General features: G+C 40.3%; 1 protein-coding gene and 1 long non-coding RNA gene across 3 annotated transcripts in view; one reads left to right on the forward strand and one right to left on the reverse strand.

The window, feature by feature from the left end:
* ccdc88c (coiled-coil and HOOK domain protein 88C) overlaps nucleotides 1-21,126 on the reverse strand; it is a 56,863-nt gene extending 35,737 nt beyond the window's left edge. For both annotated transcript variants that reach the window (XM_089004536.1, XM_089004535.1), the window contains exons 1-5: nucleotides 20,989-21,126; nucleotides 20,049-20,161; nucleotides 16,508-16,616; nucleotides 901-970; nucleotides 352-410 (exon numbers count right to left, since the gene is read on the reverse strand). In XM_089004536.1, the coding sequence (XP_088860662.1) occupies nucleotides 352-410; nucleotides 901-970; nucleotides 16,508-16,616; nucleotides 20,049-20,161; nucleotides 20,989-21,048 (411 nt within the window). In that variant the 5' untranslated portion in view covers nucleotides 21,049-21,126. The remainder of the gene's footprint in view (nucleotides 1-351; nucleotides 411-900; nucleotides 971-16,507; nucleotides 16,617-20,048; nucleotides 20,162-20,988) is intronic.
* On the forward strand, nucleotides 359-21,065 carry LOC148893863 (uncharacterized). Its single transcript, XR_016116000.1, has 3 exons — nucleotides 359-476; nucleotides 2,989-3,056; nucleotides 20,964-21,065. It is a non-coding gene; the product is annotated as an uncharacterized LOC148893863 (long non-coding RNA).
* Nucleotides 21,127-22,418: the final 1,292 nt, after the last annotated feature.

A 22,418-nucleotide genomic window follows, 5' to 3' on the forward strand; every position in this document is an offset into this window, starting at 1 on the left:
ACTAAGTCAAGGTGGCGGTCTAACTTCTGTATGAGGTTGCTGCTAAGATTAATATTGGAAAAAAATGATTTGATATTTGATCATTATTTTCATGAGTCTTCAGTATAGCAAAGTATAAATCCCACAGTGTCAGACTCACTGTGTATCTTATTAGTATGAGCAATCAGATTTGCTCAGACATGAAAAACTAAACACAGACACATACTCTTCTTGGGAGAGACTGGTTGTCTGGGCGTGTGTGAGTGCGTGTGTGTGTGTGTGTGTGTGTGTGTGTGTGTGTGTGTGTGTGTGTGTGTGTGTGTGTGTGTGTGTGTGTGTGTGTGTGTGTGTGTGTGTGCATGTACGGGTTACCTGGACAGCACAGCCAAGTATCAACAGTAAAATTCTTTTCAGCTCCTCCATGCTCTTCGCTGAAAGTTGGACAACGCAAGCTTTTACTTGTTGACAGTTCAGTTTTGAGCAAAGTTTTTTTGGTGGTGAGTGAAAACAAGTATTTTCTCACTTTTGACACTTATGTGCAAACTCCCCACAGGAAGGCCGGAGCCAGAATTGAACCCTGCACCTTTGCACTGTGATGGCATCATGATAACCGGTTGACCACCGTGTTGCCCCCTCCCTCTCCCTCTTTCTCAACCCCCCCTCCCTTTGTCTCTCCCTTTCTCTCTCAATGCAGCGTTAGGGTCAAAATTGTGGTTTCTGAAGTATTTAGAATAATCCATTCGCATGCACGAGCAGAAAGATTCACTGCAGAACAAATTGTAACCCATTGGAATATTGCGGGTCTTTTTTCTTTTCCTTGCGAAACCACAATATTAGCAATATCCCACTTATGTTTTTGAACGAATATAAGTATAGCCTGTATAAGTGATGAGAGTGAGCATGAGTGTGTGCAGGCGTTACCTGACAAGGGATCAGTGGCAATGGAGAGGATGTTTGGAAGAGGCATCACTATTAACTGCTGAAGTGTATCCTGTAACAGAGAATGTTTGCTCATGAAGGGAGGAAAACATCCTTTTTTTAATAACTATCTGTAAGGGGTTTTGCAAACAAAGATTTGGGGATTGGAAGATAATGCTGACAATGTCGTGCAACCACCAAATAAAAAGTCACAACATGCCATAGTTAGAGGAAAATGCATGGGAACAGGTTAAAGTGATTGAATGGTTGTGTCTATATGTGCCCTGAGATTGGCTAAAATTCTTCTGAATGAAAATAAATGCCACAAGCTGCATTGGGCTCATTGTGCCTTTACAAATTGTCACTTCTTTTTACTGACCAAACATCTCGGTGCATTCAAGATATACACGTTTAAAAATTTAATTGGAGGCACAGGATGGAGGCAAAAGATGGAGCCACATCTTCTTCTTCTTCTTCTTCTTTTCCTTTCGGCTTTGCCTCTCAGGGGTCGCCACAGCGAATCAGTGTCCTCCATCTATCCCGGTTTTGTGCATCCTCTTCTGTCACACCAGCTACCTTCATGTCCTCTTTGACCACATCCATAAACCTCCTCTTCGGTCTTCCTCTCGGTCTCCTGCCTGGCAGTTCAAGACTCAGCATCCTTCTCCCGATATAGTCACTCTCTCTCCTCTGGACATGTCCAAACCATCTCAGTCTGGCCTCTCTGACTTTCTCTGCAAAGCCTCTAATATGAGTTGTCCCTCTAATGTACTCATTCCTGATCCAATCCAACCGGGTCACTCCCAAAGAAAAGCTCAACATCTTCAGCTCTGCTACCTCCAGCTCTGCTTCCTGTCTTTTCTTCAGTGACACTATCTCCAGTACAAATATCATGGCTGGTCTCACCACTGTTTTATACACTTTTCCTTTCATCCTAGCTGAAACCCTTCTAGCACACATCACACCTGACATTTTTCTCTAGTCGCTCCATCCTGCCTGGACACGCTTCTTCACCTCTTTTCCACACTCTCCATTGCTCTGGACAGTTGATCCCAAGTACTTAAAATCTTCCACCTTCTTTCATAGGTTTGATTCGCATATTTGTTTTGGCAATTTTTTTTTACGTCGGATGCCCTTCCTGACACAACCCTCTGTATTTATCCGGGCTTGGGACCGGCACAATAAGACACTGGCTTGTGCCCCCTTGTGGCTACATTATAAGATGGAGCCAAATAGGTTTTTTTTAATAATTGCAAACTCCACCTTTAAATCTCAAACATACATTTCCACTCTGCAACAGTGATTTTACATATGGTGTTCAATAAAAATATAAAAATATGTGATTGTTGGTTTGATATTAATGTTAAGTAAATGCTTGGAATATATAGCGCATGCACACACACACGCACACACAAAAAGAAACATTTATTGTTTATTAACTAACTAACTAAAGAAATAAATTAATTAAACTTTGGGCAATGAGAGTCATTTTGAAGTTTAAAAAAAAGTGTATCAGTGGATCACATCAACTTACATGGCTGCTCCAACGGAGACAAAGTGCAGCGAATACTCAGAAGTAGCACAATACTCGCAGGTCCAATTTCACTAGTAGGTTAAGACTAGGAGGTAACTTGATCGTCAAATCTCTCGTTCTCCGTGTGAATAAAATATGTGAGCTGACTACCAACTGGTCTTGAGCAAGAATTTAAACAAAAATATGTTTTCTTTTAACCAGTTCCCATTTGACATTTATGATGTTAACTGCAAAACAAGCCGGGTGCGCATTTAATGGATTGTCATTCACAAAAAGGGGAAATGGTTTTCAAAATGAAACAGCGCCTGAGGCAATTCGCTGAAAAGTTGATGAGGTAGATTATTATCGACTCAAAAACAACTTTTTACTCACCTTTGAATTGTATTAAATACTGTATTGTCAACCGTCAGAAGTGAATTCCATGAAACATGCCACTTTTATTAAATTGTAACAAGTTTTGTTATTTTAGCTCAGGTGTCGGGAACCAATGGCTCGCAAGCTCTTTTGATGATTGCATCTGGCTATTCTCACTTTTTCGCTGTTCATTTCCTGTTTAGGCAGCAGTTGGCAGAAAGCGCAATTTTGATTGGATGATACTGACCTATGGCCGTTGATGTCGAAACAGGTAAATGCCCCCTTTTAAATAAACCTGACGAGTAAAAAAAAAGGAGAATATCATACACTACACATGAATATGCCAGTACTGTTTTTGAACGGGAGGAATGTGTCATGATCTGGTTGGCGACCAACGGGTGGCGCTGTCGGCCCCGCCTGCACCTACACAGGTGCTGGTCGTCCCGATCAGTAGCGGACTGCCACGTTCGGATTGGCGACCAACGGGTAGCGACGTCAGCCCTGCCTGCAGCCTCGCAGGTGCTGGTCGTTTTAATCAGTGACACTTAAAAGGACTCCCGGCACGACCATCCGGTGTCGGTTCATTGTTTGTTGCATGCTTTGTCTGCAATTGCATGCATTGTATGCTGTGCATGTTTGTTTAACCTTGGCGGACTTTTACACTTGGTTTTCTTTTGATACTTTTTTCTGTTCAGATCATTTTGATGTTTTACATTTTGTTCCTGCCGACCTTTATTTTAATACAATTTGTCAAACAAAAGGTCGGTGCTGTTGTACAGTCTGCGGCTGGATGGATGCATGCATGGCTTGAAGAGCCCGCGATAAGAAGAAAGGAGCGTGAGTGCAGAGCGCTGATACGTATGCGGAACTGTCGCGGCTTGGAATTGAAGCGGATTTATGTGGGACAGGAGATGTGAGACAATCTCCTTTCGTCATTTAATGCTACATCTGCGTGTTTGCTTTCAACATTTAGTAGACGTGCACATTCCACCATGACGTCCCTGATCCACTGCTGAAATGGATGCTTTGATCCTCTCCTCTTTCATCTAGAACTGCTTCATGTCACAAAGAGGGGACAGAAAGTGCTAAAGAATGAATGACTCGCTCTGTCTTTGTGTTGTCATATAATTATATATAACCATAACCATAATTCGTTCCAGCACCCTGTCCGAAAAGCGGTTTTTTTTTAACACCGAAACCACCTCTTTGCTCCTGTCACTTGCGAGTTGAAGCGGGGGGGGGGGGGGGGGCTGCCTCTCCCGGCCATTCTCCACCCGCTGTCATTCTCTAATCATGGACACGGGGCATTTATACGGTTCGCGATCACCTCGCCAATGCCGGATGATTGACTCAACTCGCCACCATGCCTGGACTCTTCCTTCGATGTGCGAGTGTATCCGGTCCGAGGTATTTTCCCCGCGTCCCGTAAATTTATGTCATCTTCCGGGATTGCGTAATTTTGCACCCTCGTGTGCCATTTGCTTTTTGGCGTAGTAAGCGGGTCGGATCACCCTCTGCCTTCTTACTCGCTGTGTTTTCTTTTATTTGTGAATAAACATCCTGCTTGGGTAGTACGTGTCTGCTTTGGGATCCCAAACATTCCACTACATTCCGACGAGTAAGCTGCCGTCACTCTCGCTCGGAACGTGACAGCTACGGATGACTCGGCTACAGGATGTTCTTTTCTCTTAAAATATCTATCCAATGACACTCTCACGCCCACAGTCACATCACTAGATTTCACAGCCTCCTTATTCTTTAATATCGTACTGATCGTGGATTTCGCCATGCTGTATTCCCTCGCCAGATCAGACACTCGCACACCTCCTTCATATTTTGGGATTATTTCTTTCTTAAATGCAATAGTTGTACGCACTACTTTTCTTTTGTCACTTTAAGCAGCACTTACTTTCTTTGGAGGCATGATTAGGGTCTAAAACTCTTCGTACACCTATATTAAACGCTAGAGCAAAACGCAGCACGTCCGCTAGCGACAACAGTTGGTCACGAACAGAGCGATACACCCGTGTGCCGCTCAGCTCCCGACCCTCGCGTACGCACTCACGCGTCGTATTGGCAAGAATATCTCGAATATTTTGTTCGAACACCGATTTGTTTGAACAGTGAGGCGTTCGAGAACCGAGGTACCACTGTATATTTTTTTTACTTTATGTTACTTCCGGGTTGAGTGAACGCTGGCGCATGTGGCTGCTGCTACTCACCCGCAGAAAAAAATATCCTGTGACTGTAAAGTGTCCTTGAGAATTTTGAAAGGCGCTTATAAATGAAATATATTATTATATTTTTATTATTACATCAGGTTGAATGGACGGAAGGATTCACCTTTGTGGAGAGAAAAAGTTCTGCCGTGATTCTAATTTGCAATGAAACAATACCATGAATGAAACAGTTGAATATCGGTGCCACTTTGACAAGCCCCATGCTAATGATTAGCATCAATATACTTCTCTGAGAGAGAGCAGAAAGCAAGGGTGACAGCTAATGAGTAGTGTTCAGGCAAGCTAACAGTATCTTCGCCTATGGACTCGGCAAGCTGACTTTCATTCCGATCGTTTAGCTGGATTTTTTTTTTACCAATCACGAGGAACTCAAAACTATTCATATTAATGGTGAGTATTTATTTAAATAATAAATATATTCTGACATTTTGATGAAATCACGTGCGTGTTTGCGTGTGTGCGCGACTCTCACTGAAAAATATTTGTAAATATTTTACTTTTATGGCTCTCTTAGTCAAAAAGATTCTCGACCACTGTATTAGCTGTTCACGGAATACACTAACATAATTAATATAAGCTTAAAGTGCACAATCTCAACTGCAATTTGAGACTTTCCACATCCAAATCGGAATAAGGGTTTAGGAATTATAGACCTTTATACACCCCCTTTTCAAGGGACCAAAAGTAATTGGACAACTGACTCACAAGGCTCTGATTGACTCAGAAGGCTCCCCCTTTTTGTTATCCTGTGATCAGTTAAGTAGTGATATGGTCTGACGTTCACTGTAGGTGAGTGGTTGTTGTGACCACACATCATGCTTTCAAAGGAGCTCTCAATGGAAGTGAAGTAGAAGAGCCCGGGACTTAAAAAAAAGAAGACATCCAGAAAAAAAAAGATAGCTGAAATGATTGGATGAGACAAATCGACAGTTTGGTTAATTCTAAGAAAAAAAGGCCTGAATGTCTACAGAAGACAACAGCGATGGATGATCGTTGAATACTCTCCATGGTAAAGAAAAATCAATTTACAACATCTACTGAAGTGAAGAACACTCTGCAGGAAGTGGATGTATGTGTCTCTAAGTCTACAATAGAGAAAATACTGGATGAAAGTAAATACAGAGGGTTCACCACTCTGTGCTAGCCATTCATTAGTCCACACTTGACTTTGCCAAAGAACGCCTCAAAAAACCCGATGAGACAAAGATAAACCTGTGTCAGAATGATGGGAAAAAGAATATTTGGAGAAAACAGGAAAAAGCACATGATCCAAAGCACCTCACATCGTCTGTGAAACATGGTGGAGGCAGTGTAATCCATAGACATGCATGGCATCCAAGGGCATGAGATTACAACAGATAAAAGTAGCCGGATGAATTTTGAAGTATAAAGGGATATACTTTTTGCTCATATTCAGCCAAAGTTTGCAGAGTTCAACATATAACTTCAAGATGGCGCCGCGAGAGTGGCTGCCTTTCCAGCAGCTCCTGTGTTTTGCTTTTCTCCTTTCATTTCTTTCATCACTTTGCTGCTGTGAAATGTAAATTTCTCCACTGCGAGACTAATAAAGGCAAATCCAATCCAATCCAATCCAATCCATATAGTGCTTCACTGTGTAGATGGACAATAACCCAAACCATACAGCAAAAGCAACCCAGGAGTTTATCCGGGCAAAGAAATGGATAATACTGCAATGGCAGAGTTAATCTCCAGCCCAATTGAGTGTACATTTCACTTGCTCAAGATGAGGATTAAGGTGGAAAGACCCAAAAACAAGCAACGACTCAAGACTGCTGCTCTAAAGGTCTGGAAAAGCATCGAGGAGGAGGAAACTCAGCATTTGGTGTTGTCCATGGGTACCAGACTTCAGGCAGTGATTACCTCAAAAGGATTTGCAACAAAATTTTGACAACAAACCTTTTTGTTTAGATTACGCTTAATTGTCCAATTATTTTTGAGCCTCTAAAATGTGGTGTGTTGTGAAAAAAACTGTACAGTATACAAAACCTTTGTCTTCAGTGAGATATTGTTGTTCAACCACTTGAATTAAACGTTACAGTCTGCACTTCAAATCTGGTCAAGCCAAATGTGGTTGCATATTGTCACCAACTTGTGAAAATTATGTGCCTGTCCAAATATTTTCGGGCCCAGCTGTATGTGTCCATGCAACATCCTCATCATTTGCCTCTTGGGCCATTTTCAAAGGATTATTAAAATCCAAGCAAACATTCTTGGATCATTTCTTTCCATAACAACAGACAATAACTTCTATCGACACAGAACATAAACTAAAAAAGGCAAAAAAACAATGAGGGCACAATTGAGTTAAATGACCAGAATTTTAATACTTAACTCTATTTTTTTTACATGAACCACAACTTATTTATCAACAACTTATAATCAAGTTATCACATATATTAAATATGTGTGTATTTTTATCCTACATAAAACATGTGTCTGCATTTTGGAGGAGCTTGGAACGGATTAGGGCATTTACATGGGGTGTGCACCTCTACTTCATAAATTTTCTAGTTTAGAAATTTATTCCTGAAGCAATTAATTTCACATGTCGAGGTACCACTGTTATGTTTTAAAGCTCTCTTCACGAATAACATTTTCTCACATTTGCCTCTAGCTTAAGCACACTCAAAGTTAAAACCATAGCAATAAAATTAAGTATACTGTATTACCACCATCATCATAATCATTATTTGCATTATAATTATAATGCAGCTAATGATAATGTAGGCTACAATGTACTGTTTTCATGTAGGGTATTGTGTCAAGGCTATTAGAAATAAAAATAACATTAACTTTCATATGCAGAGGCAGAGGATCTACACATAAATATATCAGGCCTTCTAAGTAGTGCCAAAACACCTCCATCCAACATAACATTAGAAGAGAGAAAGGTGTTAACTACTCTACAAAAAGATAAAAATCTTACTATTTTTCCAGCAGACAAGGGTAGGTGTACAGTGCTTCTCAACACATTGGATTATGAAGACAAAATAAATGGGTTAATCAGGGATTCTAACATTTATGAGCTACTGAAAAGGGACACTTGCAATAGATACAAGAAAGAAATTATAGACCGTCTCCAAAAGTTAGAGAGAGAAAAACTAATAGACAAACAGATGTATTTTAGATTATGCCCAGGAGAGGCCACGCCATGAATCTATGGACTGCCAAACATACATAAAGAAGAGTCCCCCTCAGACCCATTGTTTGTAGCATTGACTCCTCAACATTCAATGTAGCCAAATATTTAAAAACTATCTTAGCTCCGTTGGTTGGAAACACAGAACATCACATAGAGAATACCACAGTGTTGGTACAGAGTATCAAAGACCTCAAATTGGAGCCTGAGGAAACATTGGCATCTGATGATGTGACTTCTCTTTTTACATCGGTCCCAACCCCAGCAGCAGTCTGAGTGGTGAAGACGAGACTGCTGAAGGACTCTTCTTTGCATCAACGAACCAAACTTAAACTGGACCACATCTACCAATTATTGGAAATCTGCCTTAATACTACGTATTTTCAATTTAGGGAAAAAAATTACAAACAAATTCATGGTTGTGCTATGGGCTCACCAGTTTCACCCATCGTGGCTAATCTGTACATAGAAGAGATAGAGCAACAGGCCCTCATATCATTCCTGGGGACAAAACCCAGAACCCCCCCAATCATAGGGCTAAACTAATACCAACAAGCGTCAAAGGTAGAGAAAAGGAGTCAAAACATCACTCACAAACGGTGGTTACCCTCAGTGGTCTTTAAACAAATGTAAAAAAAAAAGAATAAGGAATGAAACCAAAAATTCTGAACATCCAAAAATAAGAGGACTAGCAGTACCGTACATTGCAGCGGTTTCTGAAAAACTACAAAGGGTCCTTTGGCAACACAAAATTCCTACTTATTTAAAACCGATAAACACTAAGACAAAAATTAGTGCATCCAAAATATAAGCTGCCAAATGAAAAACAAAGCAATATACAGTAAAGTCTCGTTATATCGATATCGGATATATCGATAGTCCCGGTTATATCGATACTATTTCTATGCACGCACGGAGAAAATTACATGCAAACAGGGTCGGATATATCGATAGTCCAGGTTATATCGATATTCTTTCGGACTCCCTTGAATATCGATATAACGAGACTGTAGTTTATTCGATACATTGTAAAAATGAAGATTGTAAATAAAGAGCATTGGGCAATACATTGGGGAGACTAATTCTCAAAAAAAGACTATCAACATCGCAGGGATAATACTAGTGGGCCTCAATCTGCAGTACATATAATAATAATAATGCATTTCATTTCCAAGCGCCTGGCAAGGACACTTCACAATCAAAAAACAATACACAAAACAATAAAACCACAAATAACAAACAATTAACAAAATAGCTTATTGAACCAGACCATGAATGCAATTTTAAACAGATGAGTTTTGAGGTGGGAATTGAAAGTAGGAAGGGAGTCAATATTACAGATGTTTGGTGGAAGTGAATTCCAGTTTGGGAGCAGAGCGGCTGAAAGCTCTACACCCCACCGTGGTGAGACGGGCAGAAGGCACATAGAGGTGAAGGGAGGATGAGGATCTGAGGGACCGAGAGGGAACGGAGATATATGCACCTAAAAGCTACAACCACTCATTTGACGACAGTGAGGACAAATCTTCGCGAAAGAAAATACAGTGGAACCTCGGTTTTCGAACGACTCAGTTCGAACAAATCGGAGTCCGAACAAAAAAAATCGAGAATTTCTTGCTTCGTAGTTCGAACAAAAATCGGAGTTCGAACGCCGGTACGACGCGTGAGTGCGTACGCAAGGGTGGGATGCTGAGCGGCGTACGGGTGTAGATGGCTCTCTTCGTGACCAACTGTGTCACGTTCCGATGTCGACAGTGGCAGCTGACGAGTCGGAACGTTAATTGTTGGGGAGGATCGCTAAGGAGGTGACAGAGACGTTGGTGCTGGCAGATGATTTATTAACAAAAGGCGCGCGTCCGAGATAACGCGGATCCGGTAAAAACTGGTTGAACAAAAAGTGACAAAACACAGCACCGCGAGTGGGTGAGCGGGGCGATCCGTCCAACCTCACTCGCTCGGGGAAACAAAAATGCACACGAGGGTGCAAAACAGCATACGATCTCGAGAGTATCAACTGACGCGATCGAGGCTAATAAATACCTCGGGCGAAGCAACTCTTGTACTGATAGCAGTTCAAGGCACGGACGAGGTGCGAGGCGTAGTATCTTCCGACGCTAGGTGAGTGCCAGCGTCTGGTTTAAATGTCCAAATGTCTGTGATGAGGGAATTGACAGCAACTGGCGGACGTCGGGAGCGGAGGCCCCGCCCAGCTGTCAACTCGCTCATGACAAACTGTTGTCGCGTGCGGACGTGCTGCGTTTTGCTCTCGCGTTTAATATAGGTGTACGAAGGGTTTTAACCCCTAAACATGCCTCCAAAGAAAGTCAGTGCAGGCAGCAAAGCTGCTACAAGTGAAATCCTGGGTTACATTTATGTTTATGTTATTTGTGTCTTTGTCTTTTTATGTGGTCAGCATTTTAATGTGAAATGTCATGCATAAAATAATAAAAGGTAAACATTCAGGGTGTTGGAACGGATTAAAACGATTTACATTATTTGTAATGGGAAAAATGATTTCGGTGTTCGAACAGGGTTCTGGAACGGATTATGGTCGACAACCGAGCTTCCACTGTAGATGGTTTGAAAGGGGAGTAAAAGAAGCCATGTTTATAAAACAGCAAAACCATTCATTAAATCGCCATATTGGGGTGAGGCTTCATTTGGATCATGCTTATAACAGACTCTTAGTTTGTTACACATAGGCTTAGTCATGCTGATGAGGTGACACCAGTACAAATGGGGCAATCAGGCCAGTCATAGACCATAATCAGTCAGGACAATAGCAGTAATCAATGTAGCCTCAGGGAATAGTCCTCTGCTCCCCCCAACCTTAGAGCAGGGACCAATCATAGCAGAGGTCTGGCACCGCCACCCCTGGACAGTAGGGGTATATATATATAGGGCCAGAGTTACCAGCAAAAGTTTAGGTCGCTGACGAAGCCTCTTGGATGAGAAGCGAAACGTCCATCACCTTCAAAGAAGTACAGATGACCTTTTCATCGATAGTTACAAAAACACAGCATCTGAATGACATCCAAATCATTTATCGAATTTTTCAGGAAACATGTCAATTCATCCATCGGATGCATTTGTATTTTCCCATTTTACACATGAAACAAAAACAATGCAATTTAGAGAAATGTGGTCTTTCTAGAAGGGGTTTGTATTCTGCTGGTATGCATTGATGATGTCCTGTAGCAAAAATCATGCGAAAATCTAACACTTCAAATTGACAGGTCAATTATATGACATAACAATGACCTATTTAGGCACGCACACACAGAGACAGACACAGAGACAGACACACACACGCGCACACACGCACACACACGCACACACACACACACACACACACACACACACACACACACACACACACACACACACACACACACACACACAAAATCCTAATCCATGCACCACGAACACTCTGGGTTTATATATATAATCTGAGATCAATATTAGGGTAGCAACTACCAAAGGATGTGATGTTAACAAAGCCACAAATTATTTGGACAGAATATTTATGTGGAGTACAAGTAATATAAATTATAAATCCAACTACCTGCAGTTCCTCTTGAGCAAAATTAGATATATTGGCAGTCGAGTTAAAAAGCAATACTATAAAGATGTGTGTTGTTTTACTGACGGTTCAGGAAGATTTGTTACATTTTGGCTTTAAAATCCATACACTCCTGCTAAGTGATATAACAAATTGGACTTCCTGTAAAAATGTCACCCAAACAAGCGACGGAAGGAGGAGCCATCAAAAGGTCAGCAGAAGCTCAATTTAACAGCGTGGCAAGAGTTCATTTGTTCGAGTTGATTTACATTGAGCGTTTTTATTCTTATACGAAATCCAAATAAAATTTTTGTAATCAAATGTTTAAAAAAGTTATTTTTTCACACAGGCCAAAATACAATAGGTTGACCTTTTTTTCTCACTTAAATCAATCACGGTCCTTTAGAAAGAGCATTCTATAGTGACTTCGGATAACTTTGCATTGATAAATTGAAAGATACAAGATAAACATACAACAATATGTTTTCACAGTATGGTACTATGTAAAGTAGGCCAGAGGATCTGGTGTTCAAAACATCCCATAGACGGAGCCCTTTGTTGCAGTTTCCAGAGTAACTGAGGATCATGAAGGTGTAAGCATGACGCAACCCTTAAATTTATTTGGGCTGGGGAGCAGCACTGGTGAATAGTAAGTATCAAAGTTGCACCAGGTCCTCGATACTAAGATCCTACCGGTATTTTCAACTGTGAAGATGCAATTCTACAACATTACCAGTGACATTAAAAGGTTGAAAGTAAATGAATTTGTTTTGGAATGAGTGTGAATGTGAACAGTGTGTTACTCAGATAGTCATTTGAAGCACAGTGGAAACTTGTCTTGAGAGGTGGTGATATCTTGTTACCGGACTTGACACAAAAGGGAACAGGGAGAGGTGAGGGACACTCACTTTCGTTCAAACACACATGCATTCACAGACACAGACACTGCGTGATGGCTTCTTGCTAACTGAATGCATACCAGCCACTCCCCAGACAATGGTTTGAGTTTTATATATACAGTAAAGTCTCGTTATATCGATATTCAAGGGAGTCCGAAAAAATATCGATATAACCGGGACTATCGATATATCCGACCCTGTTTCCATGTAATTTTCTCAGTGCGTGCATAGAAATAATATCGATATAACCGGGACTATCGATATATCCGATATCGATATAACGAGACTTTACTGTATATATATATATATATATATATACAGTAAAGTCTCGTTATATCGATATCGGTTATATTGATAGTACCGCTTATTACGATACTATTTTCATTTCCCTTGCACATTTCTAGTCTTTTTATGTATAATTAGTACCGTTTAGTACGATACCCGGTTATGACGATAATCCGGTTATTACGGTGCTCCTTTTCATCCCCCGCCGGCCATTTTTGTTGTTTATATCGATATATCCGTCGCGCCATTGGTCAACTTGGTCACGTGTCTTGTTACGTGAGCCGCCATCGGTCGCGCCATTGGTCGACTTGGTCACATGAGCCGCCATCGGTCGCGCTATTGGTCGACTTGGCCGTGTGACTTTGTCACGTGACACGCCATCGGTCGCGCCATTGGTCAACTTGGTCACGTGTCTTGGTTACGTGTCACGCCATCAGTCGCGCCATTGGTCGACTTGGTCAGGTGACTTGGTTACGTGCCCAGCACCCGTGTAGCAGAGCCATTTTCATTTTCAGACGCTAGCTCGTGTGTAGCAGACGAGATTGAAGTGTTTGTGTTAAAAGGTAAAAATGGGAAGCAGAAGAAGATTGATGACTTTTTTAAATTGTATACATAATACAGTAAGATGTAAGCGTTGCAGTTTCCCTGTTGTGTTATGTACATGCCCACTGTACTGTATATGAATGCAATCGTTTTTTGCAACAATGTTTCTTGTTTTGTCTGCTGAAGCGCGATGATTTTGAAAATTATTAACATTCCATACTGTGTATTAAAGGACAGCCGATGTCACTTTTTATTCAAATGCAAATAAAAATGACTTCACGCCAAGACGTCTTGCATTGCTTGTGAATCCAAACAATGGCTTCAGATTCGGATAATATGCTTTCTTGTTACACATCCAGTTATGAATATGTTTCAAATACACTGTAGTTCTGAAGATTAAAGCATACATGTTTACAATCATTAAAGAATTATATGTGCCATTTTGAGGCAACATTGGGGGAACATCTCTCACCCAAAAAAAGGGAGCTAATGGCCAGCTCCGTTTCTTATATGGCGCTTGGCTGCCCTCTTTTGGCGGCTTTTGTTTAATGCAGTTCGGCGCAGGATCGGATATATCGATGGTCCTGGTTATATCGATATTTTTTCGGACTCCCTTGAATATCGATATAACGAGACTTTACTGTATATATATATACATACATACATACATACAGAGTATATATATATATATATACATATATACATATATACATATATATATATATATATATATATATATATATATATATATATATATATATATATATATATATATATATATATATATATAAATATATATATAAAACTCGAACCATTGTCTGGGGAGTGGCTGGTATGCATTCAGTTCCACTGCGAGACTAATAAAGGCAAATCCAATCCAATCCAATCCAATATATATATATATATATATATATATATATATATATATATATATATATATATATATATATATATATATATATATATATATATATATATATATATGTATGTATGTATGTATATATATATATATATATACTCTGTATGTATGTATGTATATATATATACTGAGCTTATTCCTCATTAGGGTCGCGGGGGTTGCTGGAGCCTATCTCAGCTGTCTTCGGGCACAAGGCGGGGGACACCCTGAATTGGTTTCCAGCCAATCGCAGGGCACACAAAGACATACAACAGTCACTCTCACACTCACACCTAGGGACAATTTGGAGTGGTCAATCTGCCTGCCATGCATGTTTTTGGAGTGTGGGAGGAAACCGGAGTACCCGGAGAAAACCCACGCGGGTCCAGGGAGAACATGCAAACTCCACACAGGGAGGCCGGACCGAGACACGAACCGGCGACCTCTGCACTGTGAAGCCGGTGTGCTAACCACTCGACTACCGGGCCGCCTATATATATATATATATATATATATATATATATATATATATATATATATATATATATATATATATATATATATATATAAAGATTTTAGAATTATCGATATTGAATCAAAATCTGTCAAATCACAAACCTGCAAAATGTACAGAAAACTGAATCACAGTCTAGAATAATGTAAATTGAATTCTGAGGTCCTCAACAATTACAGTCCTATCAAACCTTATTCACTGATTTCTAACAGATCCAATGTCAATCCAATATAACAGCACGTTTGATAAAAAGCGAGGCACTTTTATTTTTTGCGACATAGAACTTGAGTTGGTAACTTGTAATTTGGTGCTGACACAGTGACTCCACCTTGTGCAGGAAGCAATCCAAGTGAACTTTGAAATTGTGTCACTCTAATCAAGGGGTGTGTGTTTGTTTAGTGGGTCAGTGGCGTGGAGTTAAGAAAAAGGACAGTTCGTGGATAGTCTTTGCATAAAACTATACAGAATAGTACTTGTTAATTTGAGACGAACCTGGCTCTGGTGCAAGCAAAAACAATGTCCTCACAGCAACGTTCAAACAAGAAACATTGCATGTCAAGTCTACATTTTCAAGTAAACACTAAAATGCAGTTCACACGCTGGTGTATTTTAGAGCCCTGTCCAGGCTATTCTTTTATTTTTCAGAAATCTACTTAAAAAGGTTGATTGACATTTTCACATTTGCAAATGAGGAAGTATGGATAGAGTATTTGACCACCTGTTAAAATACTTCCAAACAACTTTGGAGATCAAAGGCACAGTATAAGATGTATGGAGTAGTATAGTAAACTCAAGTTGATACAATTGTAGCTTGGAAATCAGTGTGCTTTGAGAAGATAGATACAGAAACTGTGGTAGGAGTTTAGATGTCCCAAAACAGCAGTACGGCTGACCGTGACCGGCGGCTTCGTTCTAAATCATGTTTGACTTTGACACACAAAGTCCAAACATTTGTGACAAAGTAGTTGAAAGTGTGCTGACTTCATTTAATCCTGAGATCTGAAAATGATGGTTTATGTTGCATGTTCAATGTGGCACGGGCGAATGGTACAGTGGCTCTCATCGTTAAACTATACTTTTTATTCTATCAAGATAATTCAGAATATATAGTGTACCTTCTGAAAATACTGGTCTGTTCCTGGAACACCTGTTTGCAAAGTTTTCTCATCCTTCTGGACATAGGTATGGTACACAGTGAGTTTCGACTTTCTGAAAACTACTTCAAATTTGGGTTTTGACATGCTGTATGTGAAAATATATGTTTTAATTGTAGCAATCAGGCATTTCTGCAAACATAGAAACACCATCTCTGGCACAGAAACTTCAATGACCCATGTTGTACAAGCAATCGTTAAAAATAACAAATTGATAGGGCAGGACACAAAATACTGCTGTAGAAAAAGTGTGCATGTATACATTGTTATAGGGGAATCGGTTTTCCAGAAAGGCATGTTCAGAAAGTATTTTTCAATCACAGCCGAGGAGACACTTCAGATAACATACAAACAAATGAAAGCCACAAACAAACATTCTGGTATTATTTTATGAACATAGACACAATGCCTTTCTGGCTTGTTGGATTATGAGGTTTGTGTCCAGGGTCCTTTGTGAGAATGCGTACCTGATAGTAGGTCCTGATGTGTCTCGTCAGAAGGGTCAAATTTTGAAGGCGAAGCGACACATCATTGTTCACATTCTTGTTCAGCCTCTGGTTGTTTGGATTGGGGTCACTATGGAGACAAAAACGTACACCAAAGAAGGTTTAGATTGAGAGTGGTTCACGCCTGTTTAAGACAAGAATCAATAAAAATAAGTCCCTTTGTTCAGAATGAGAATTTGTGGTCTTACATGTCACCGTGTGCCAGTCTCATTTGCATATGAACTGTATGTGTGTGTGAGTCTATGTTTGAGCGTGAAAGGTTGGCAACGTTGCTTGACCGAATCAGAAGAGCTCAGTTCCACACTTGTGGTTTCAACAAAGGTGTAAAAAGAAATGTGGGAAAATGTCTTGGTGTTATAGAATGGTAGAACTAATAATATATCCAGGGCCTGGCCAAAGTACCAGGATTATTTCTCGAATCACTTGACCTTTTTCCACATTTCAGGTTTCAAACATAAATATAAAAAAGTGGATTTTAATAGACTGCCAATTGGACACAAACTAGAAATAGAAGGAAACGTATACTTTTTAAACAGTTCCTTCAAATAAAAAAATGGAAAAGTAGGAGTGGATGACGATGTTATACCCTCCTTTTATTTAACCTACTTTCTCATCTATATCGTAGAAAACCTAAATCCTCCCTGAGGGTGGGGGTTAGTCAGCCCAGGGGCATGCACTGTGTGGAGAACAATAGCATTATTATAATGTTTCTGAAAACAATGAAGACCGACATGACTGTGATGTAAAAAGAACATGATCAAGGTGTGGGGAGACTGAAGGTCCCCAAAAGCAGTCATAATACTAACAGTATTACCTTTGTGGGAGCAGAATATCTATAGTAAACTCCACATGCACAAAGCCTGATATTGTTAAGTCTGTACTGGGTAGAAATGCCCAAAATGTATCACAAAGCAACTGCTACCTCTGAATCATTAAAAAAAATCAATGTATCAATTGAAGACATGAAATATCCTTAATTGTACATTTTGAAGCCAGTCCAGCAGTGAAATAGTGTTTTCTTGTCAGCTAGGTCAGGATCAGTGGCATTGTGAAATCCGTTTTACGATTTCATATGCCCCCACTATTGGATTTGCTTTTATTAGTCTCACAGTGGAGAAATTGACATTTCACAGCAGCAAAGTGATGAAAGGAATGAAAGTAGATAAACAAAATATATGAGCTGTGTCCCTGTGTGTGTGTGTGTGTGTGTGTGTGTGTGTGTGTGTGTGTGTGTGTGTGTGTGTGTGTGTGTGTGTGTGTGTGTGTGTGTGTGTGTGTGTGTGTGTGTGTGTGTGTGTGCGTGTGTGCGTGCGTGTGTGTGTGTGTGCGTGCGAGCTATTAATGAGCTGTGTCCCAGTGTGAGGCCTGGATCGGACACTGAACTTGGGAGTACAACCGAAGTGGGAAGGGAAAAAAATGTTGTTCAGTTAGTAATACAAAGCAGCTGGAAACAGTGTTTCCATCCATTCATTAATTAGCAACCTGTGCATGACCGAGGTTGCCTCCCTCCTTCCCCTCTATCGCTTGTGGTGTGTCAAGTGGCAGGTGAGCCCTACCTCGAACAGATGGCTGATAGTGGTCGACTGTAATGACACACTGAAAAAAGTCATTGCAATGACATAAGGGACATGGTTGGTTCGTGGTGTGACATTTTGTGATCTAGCAACAATACATTACATTCCTGCCAAGGTGATAGCATAAAATTGGGGCATATCTACGACATATCATTCATCCGTCCGTCCATCCATCGCCCGTCTGTCCATCCATCCATCCATTTATTTATTTATTTGAATTAGATCAGCACCACAACTGTCGGGTGAGGACCAATGTATTTGGGGACCAGATTGGATGTACTTCCTGAGGCTGCTAAAGAAGCATGGCCTGCCACAGGAGGTGCTACAACATTTCTGCACGGCTGTCATTGAATCCATTCAGTGTTCTTCCATCACCGTTTGGTTTGGGGCTGCCACAAAAATGGACAAAATCCGACTTCAACGGATAGTTAAGTTGCCGGAAAAAATCATTGGCACCGCTCTACCAACTCTCGAGGACGTGCACACTGCAATAATCCAAACAAGGGTGTGGAAGATCCTACTGGACCCTCGGCACCCTGCCCACCACCTTTTCCAGCTACTCCCCTCAAGCAGGCGTTACCGATCTTTGCGCACCAAATCAAGAAGACATTTAAACAGTTTTTTCCCCCAAGCCAGTAACTCTTTAAACAGTAAACCAAATAGAACTGTGTAATGCCTCTATGCAATTTTTTGATGATGATATTAGTGCAGCGGGTTCTACCGGAGACAAATTCCTTGTGTGTTCTACATACTTAGCAATAAAGATGATTCTGATTATGCTCCTCATCCTGTTGTACACATTTTTTTGTACAACAGTACTTGTTTAGCCCATTATTATGTTATATGATTATTTCAATTATACAGAGAGTGCACAAAGCTTTTAATAGTGGAAAGATACTCCAGTTGAATGAAATTCAAATTGCAACTACTCCACTAATCAACCATGTTTTCACCAATTAACCATGCTTGACTCAGTTTAAAAATCTGCATGGCAAAAATACAATTTAAGAATGTGAGCACATCTGGCTATGACGCTCACAATTTGAAACTAGCGAGTCAGGATGTGGTTACAGAAACTCACTCATATATGTATATGCACACAGGATACCATTCAAGCATGATATCCTGTCCACATAGACCAAAGAGTATTTCTCAAATGAATCATGACAGTGAGACTTGAGACACTTGTGCCCTATTTTGGATTCCTGGCAAAAGTCCAATAAAAAAGCAAGTGTAATACAATACAATACAATACAATACAATACAATACAATACAATACAATACAATACAATACTGTACATGTTGATTTATATTGCGCTTTAACAACAGCGGAAACTGTACCGTTTAACACGTACAACTTGGATGGACTTTTCTTTCTTTTGGTATTTTTGCACAGGTAGATTTCTCCCACATCCTTTGTCATGTTATACAATACAATACAGTTTTATTTATTTGCTGTCACAATAGTTGGAGCAGTAACAAAGCGTTTTACAGAAGATTTGAAGACATCCAGTGACATTCACCATGCACGTCCTCTGAGTGCCAAATCTGCGTTGATTAAATACACAAAAATTGCAGCATGCCACCTGTTTAGCACAAGTCTAAAATTATGTCTACCTTTTGGAATCAAATTTGCAGTTCGGGTTGAGGCAAAAACACCTAGTTAGGTATCGTATTCTACCAAATTGACAAACACACTGAACTGGACAATTGGCCCAACACAAAAATGACAATGTGGCTGTTTAAACCAAGGACAGGCTACTTTCTATTATCAAATAGTTGGATGCAAACCAATTTTGTGTGTCAAATGCCAAGAGAGGCGCAACATTGTCCCAAACAGACCGAACTAGACTCGCGCTGGCACAAAAATGAAGCTACGCACGTTTTTAAACCGGGCACACGGGTGTCAATCTGAACCGTTACCTACATTTGTGTCATGATCTTGTGCAGGAAGACACCATCCACAAGTTCAACGAACATGTTGACACGCTCTTCCGAACCTGCCTTGTCACATGACCCCAGTGGACCCAATGTCCGCACCTAAAGACACACAACATGAAGACAAAAAAACATTAGAAACAATTAACTTGTTAGATCCCACTTGTGTTTTTTGAGCCGTCGAACTGCTAGACATGTTGTGGCCACTAAGAAGTTGCACCAGACGCACAATATTTTTATCAGTCAAACTATGAATTCCTGTCAGAAAAATAGCAAATCATCTACGGAAAGAAGAAGCAATATTTTGTCCACAATTTATGTTTGACTTTTCTATCTGAACCTATTTACATTTTTTGATTAAAATAATCCAACTTGGGATAGAGCAGAAAAGGTCAGCTCCATGGTTAGACAGGAAGTACCGCAGGGCTATTAACCTGCCCCCCTGGTTTGATTTGATGACCTCAAGTCGAAATCATTTTATTGTGCCTATTGACCTAATATGCGTTGGCTTTCCATTAAAAACCTGACATTTGAATCTATGGCACTTGTTTCAAGATCGGTCTGGTGTTCTCGAAGCTAGTTCGAATCAAATAAAACGAGTAATGTCGACATCTGTGAAGTTGCCTAAAGGTGGCTGTTTGTGGACATGTTCAAATCTGATCGAATCAGAAACGCATGAACCTGACGTTTCTCACATTTGAAAGTTCGCCAAACACTCTAAAATATTTAATTTCCTTGTATGAAAATGCGCACTTTGTTCGCAATTAATATTCTAATTTTCATCATTTTACTTTCTAACATGATTAAAAGTCTTCTTTTTTTCTTTAGTAATGCTTGTAATCGGATGATATGAGTTGAGCAAGCATCTCGAGTATCATACTCTCTCTCATCTGTACTCTTCCAGAGGTAAACATGGCTCTCCCACTCACCCACAACACGAGGGGCGACTCCAAGAAGGCTGCCAACAGCTCGGAAAGAGTCCCATCCATGATGCCTGGGACTGGATGCTATTGATCAGTAAATCGAAGCTGATGTCAGGTCTCCACCCTGGACCTAACAAAGCCGCCGCGAGGCATTCACCTCCGCCGGATGAGCTTTCTCGCACAGACTATTGTTTCGCGCTGTCCCAGTTCCCTCGGCGCACGGTTGAATATTCCAAAATGCGCCGAACTAGTTCAAACCCGATCAGCATAGCTCAAAGCTCAAGCATTCACGGTGGTTGAAGTGGTGAAATACACAATTTATCTCACATCTTGGGAAAAACAATTGATGTAATCCAAACTTCGTCAGGACAGTTGCTCGCGTTGCCAAGTATACAACACTTGGTCGTAAATTGGAAAACAATTGGGTGAAACATAAAAAGGCAAGCAAGATATCAAATGTGTAATAAACACGCACAAGACAAACCCCCTAATGTGTCAACTTTGTTGTTTCCGTTTCCCCCCAATTGTAGTTATTTCCACACCGGATCCATCCACACGTTTCACAAAAAAATGCACACTTACACTGTCTGGTGGAGTGGGTGGTACCCACCAAAATTGTGATTGACAACAAATACATCCAATCCGATACGAGAAAATGCACAGACTCCGCCTTTTGGGCCGAATGAACCAATTATTATTCCGTAATTCGTGGGATCCATTTGGAATGACGTTGGCGCTAACAAAACCAAACTTATCGGAGGAGTCTCGCTTCGGAACATTTGTATTTTTATTACTCGTTGTAAATCGGTCTTCAGTGTAAAATTAGTGGGGGTTTTATCCCACGTCGATGAAACACTGTAATAACGTTTGTCAGATTGTTTTAAACTAATTTAATGGGAATCACAAAAGCACCACAGTCAGCGACAGTTAGGTGCACTCAGGGGAGGAGCCAAAGCCACGTCTTTTTCCAACGCCCTAGGCCTCCCCAAGTGTAAAATGTCATGTATGTGATTTTTTTTTCTCCTATTTTCACACAAACGCAGTATTCTTACAACTTTTGATACTCTGACAGTTTTTTTTTTAATATGCCAAGGGCATATTTATACAATAAATACACACAGTACAAGTGATCTGAATGGGTATTCTAAAATAATCTGTTTTAGGTAAAGACCACTCAATTCTTCCAGTGAACTTTGATGAAAATAATTTGTCACACTATAGCAAGCAAAAGCAGCAGAAATTTAATTGTTTATTCATACATCCACATGATGGTTCCATAAAGTGTGCACACATAGCAATCTGTGACAGTCGTAATATAAGCAGGAACAAACTGCGGGAACAAAGTTAACTTTAGAATTGTGAAGACTGACGACACCTTTATATTATTGTGCTTTTTAAATATGGTTTGCCTTTGATTATATAATGCAAAATATAAT

Source organism: Hippocampus bargibanti, linkage group LG09 (assembly GCF_051943395.1).
Source record: "Hippocampus bargibanti isolate YZ-2025 linkage group LG09, ASM5194339v1, whole genome shotgun sequence".
Taxonomy (NCBI): domain Eukaryota; kingdom Metazoa; phylum Chordata; class Actinopteri; order Syngnathiformes; family Syngnathidae; genus Hippocampus; species Hippocampus bargibanti.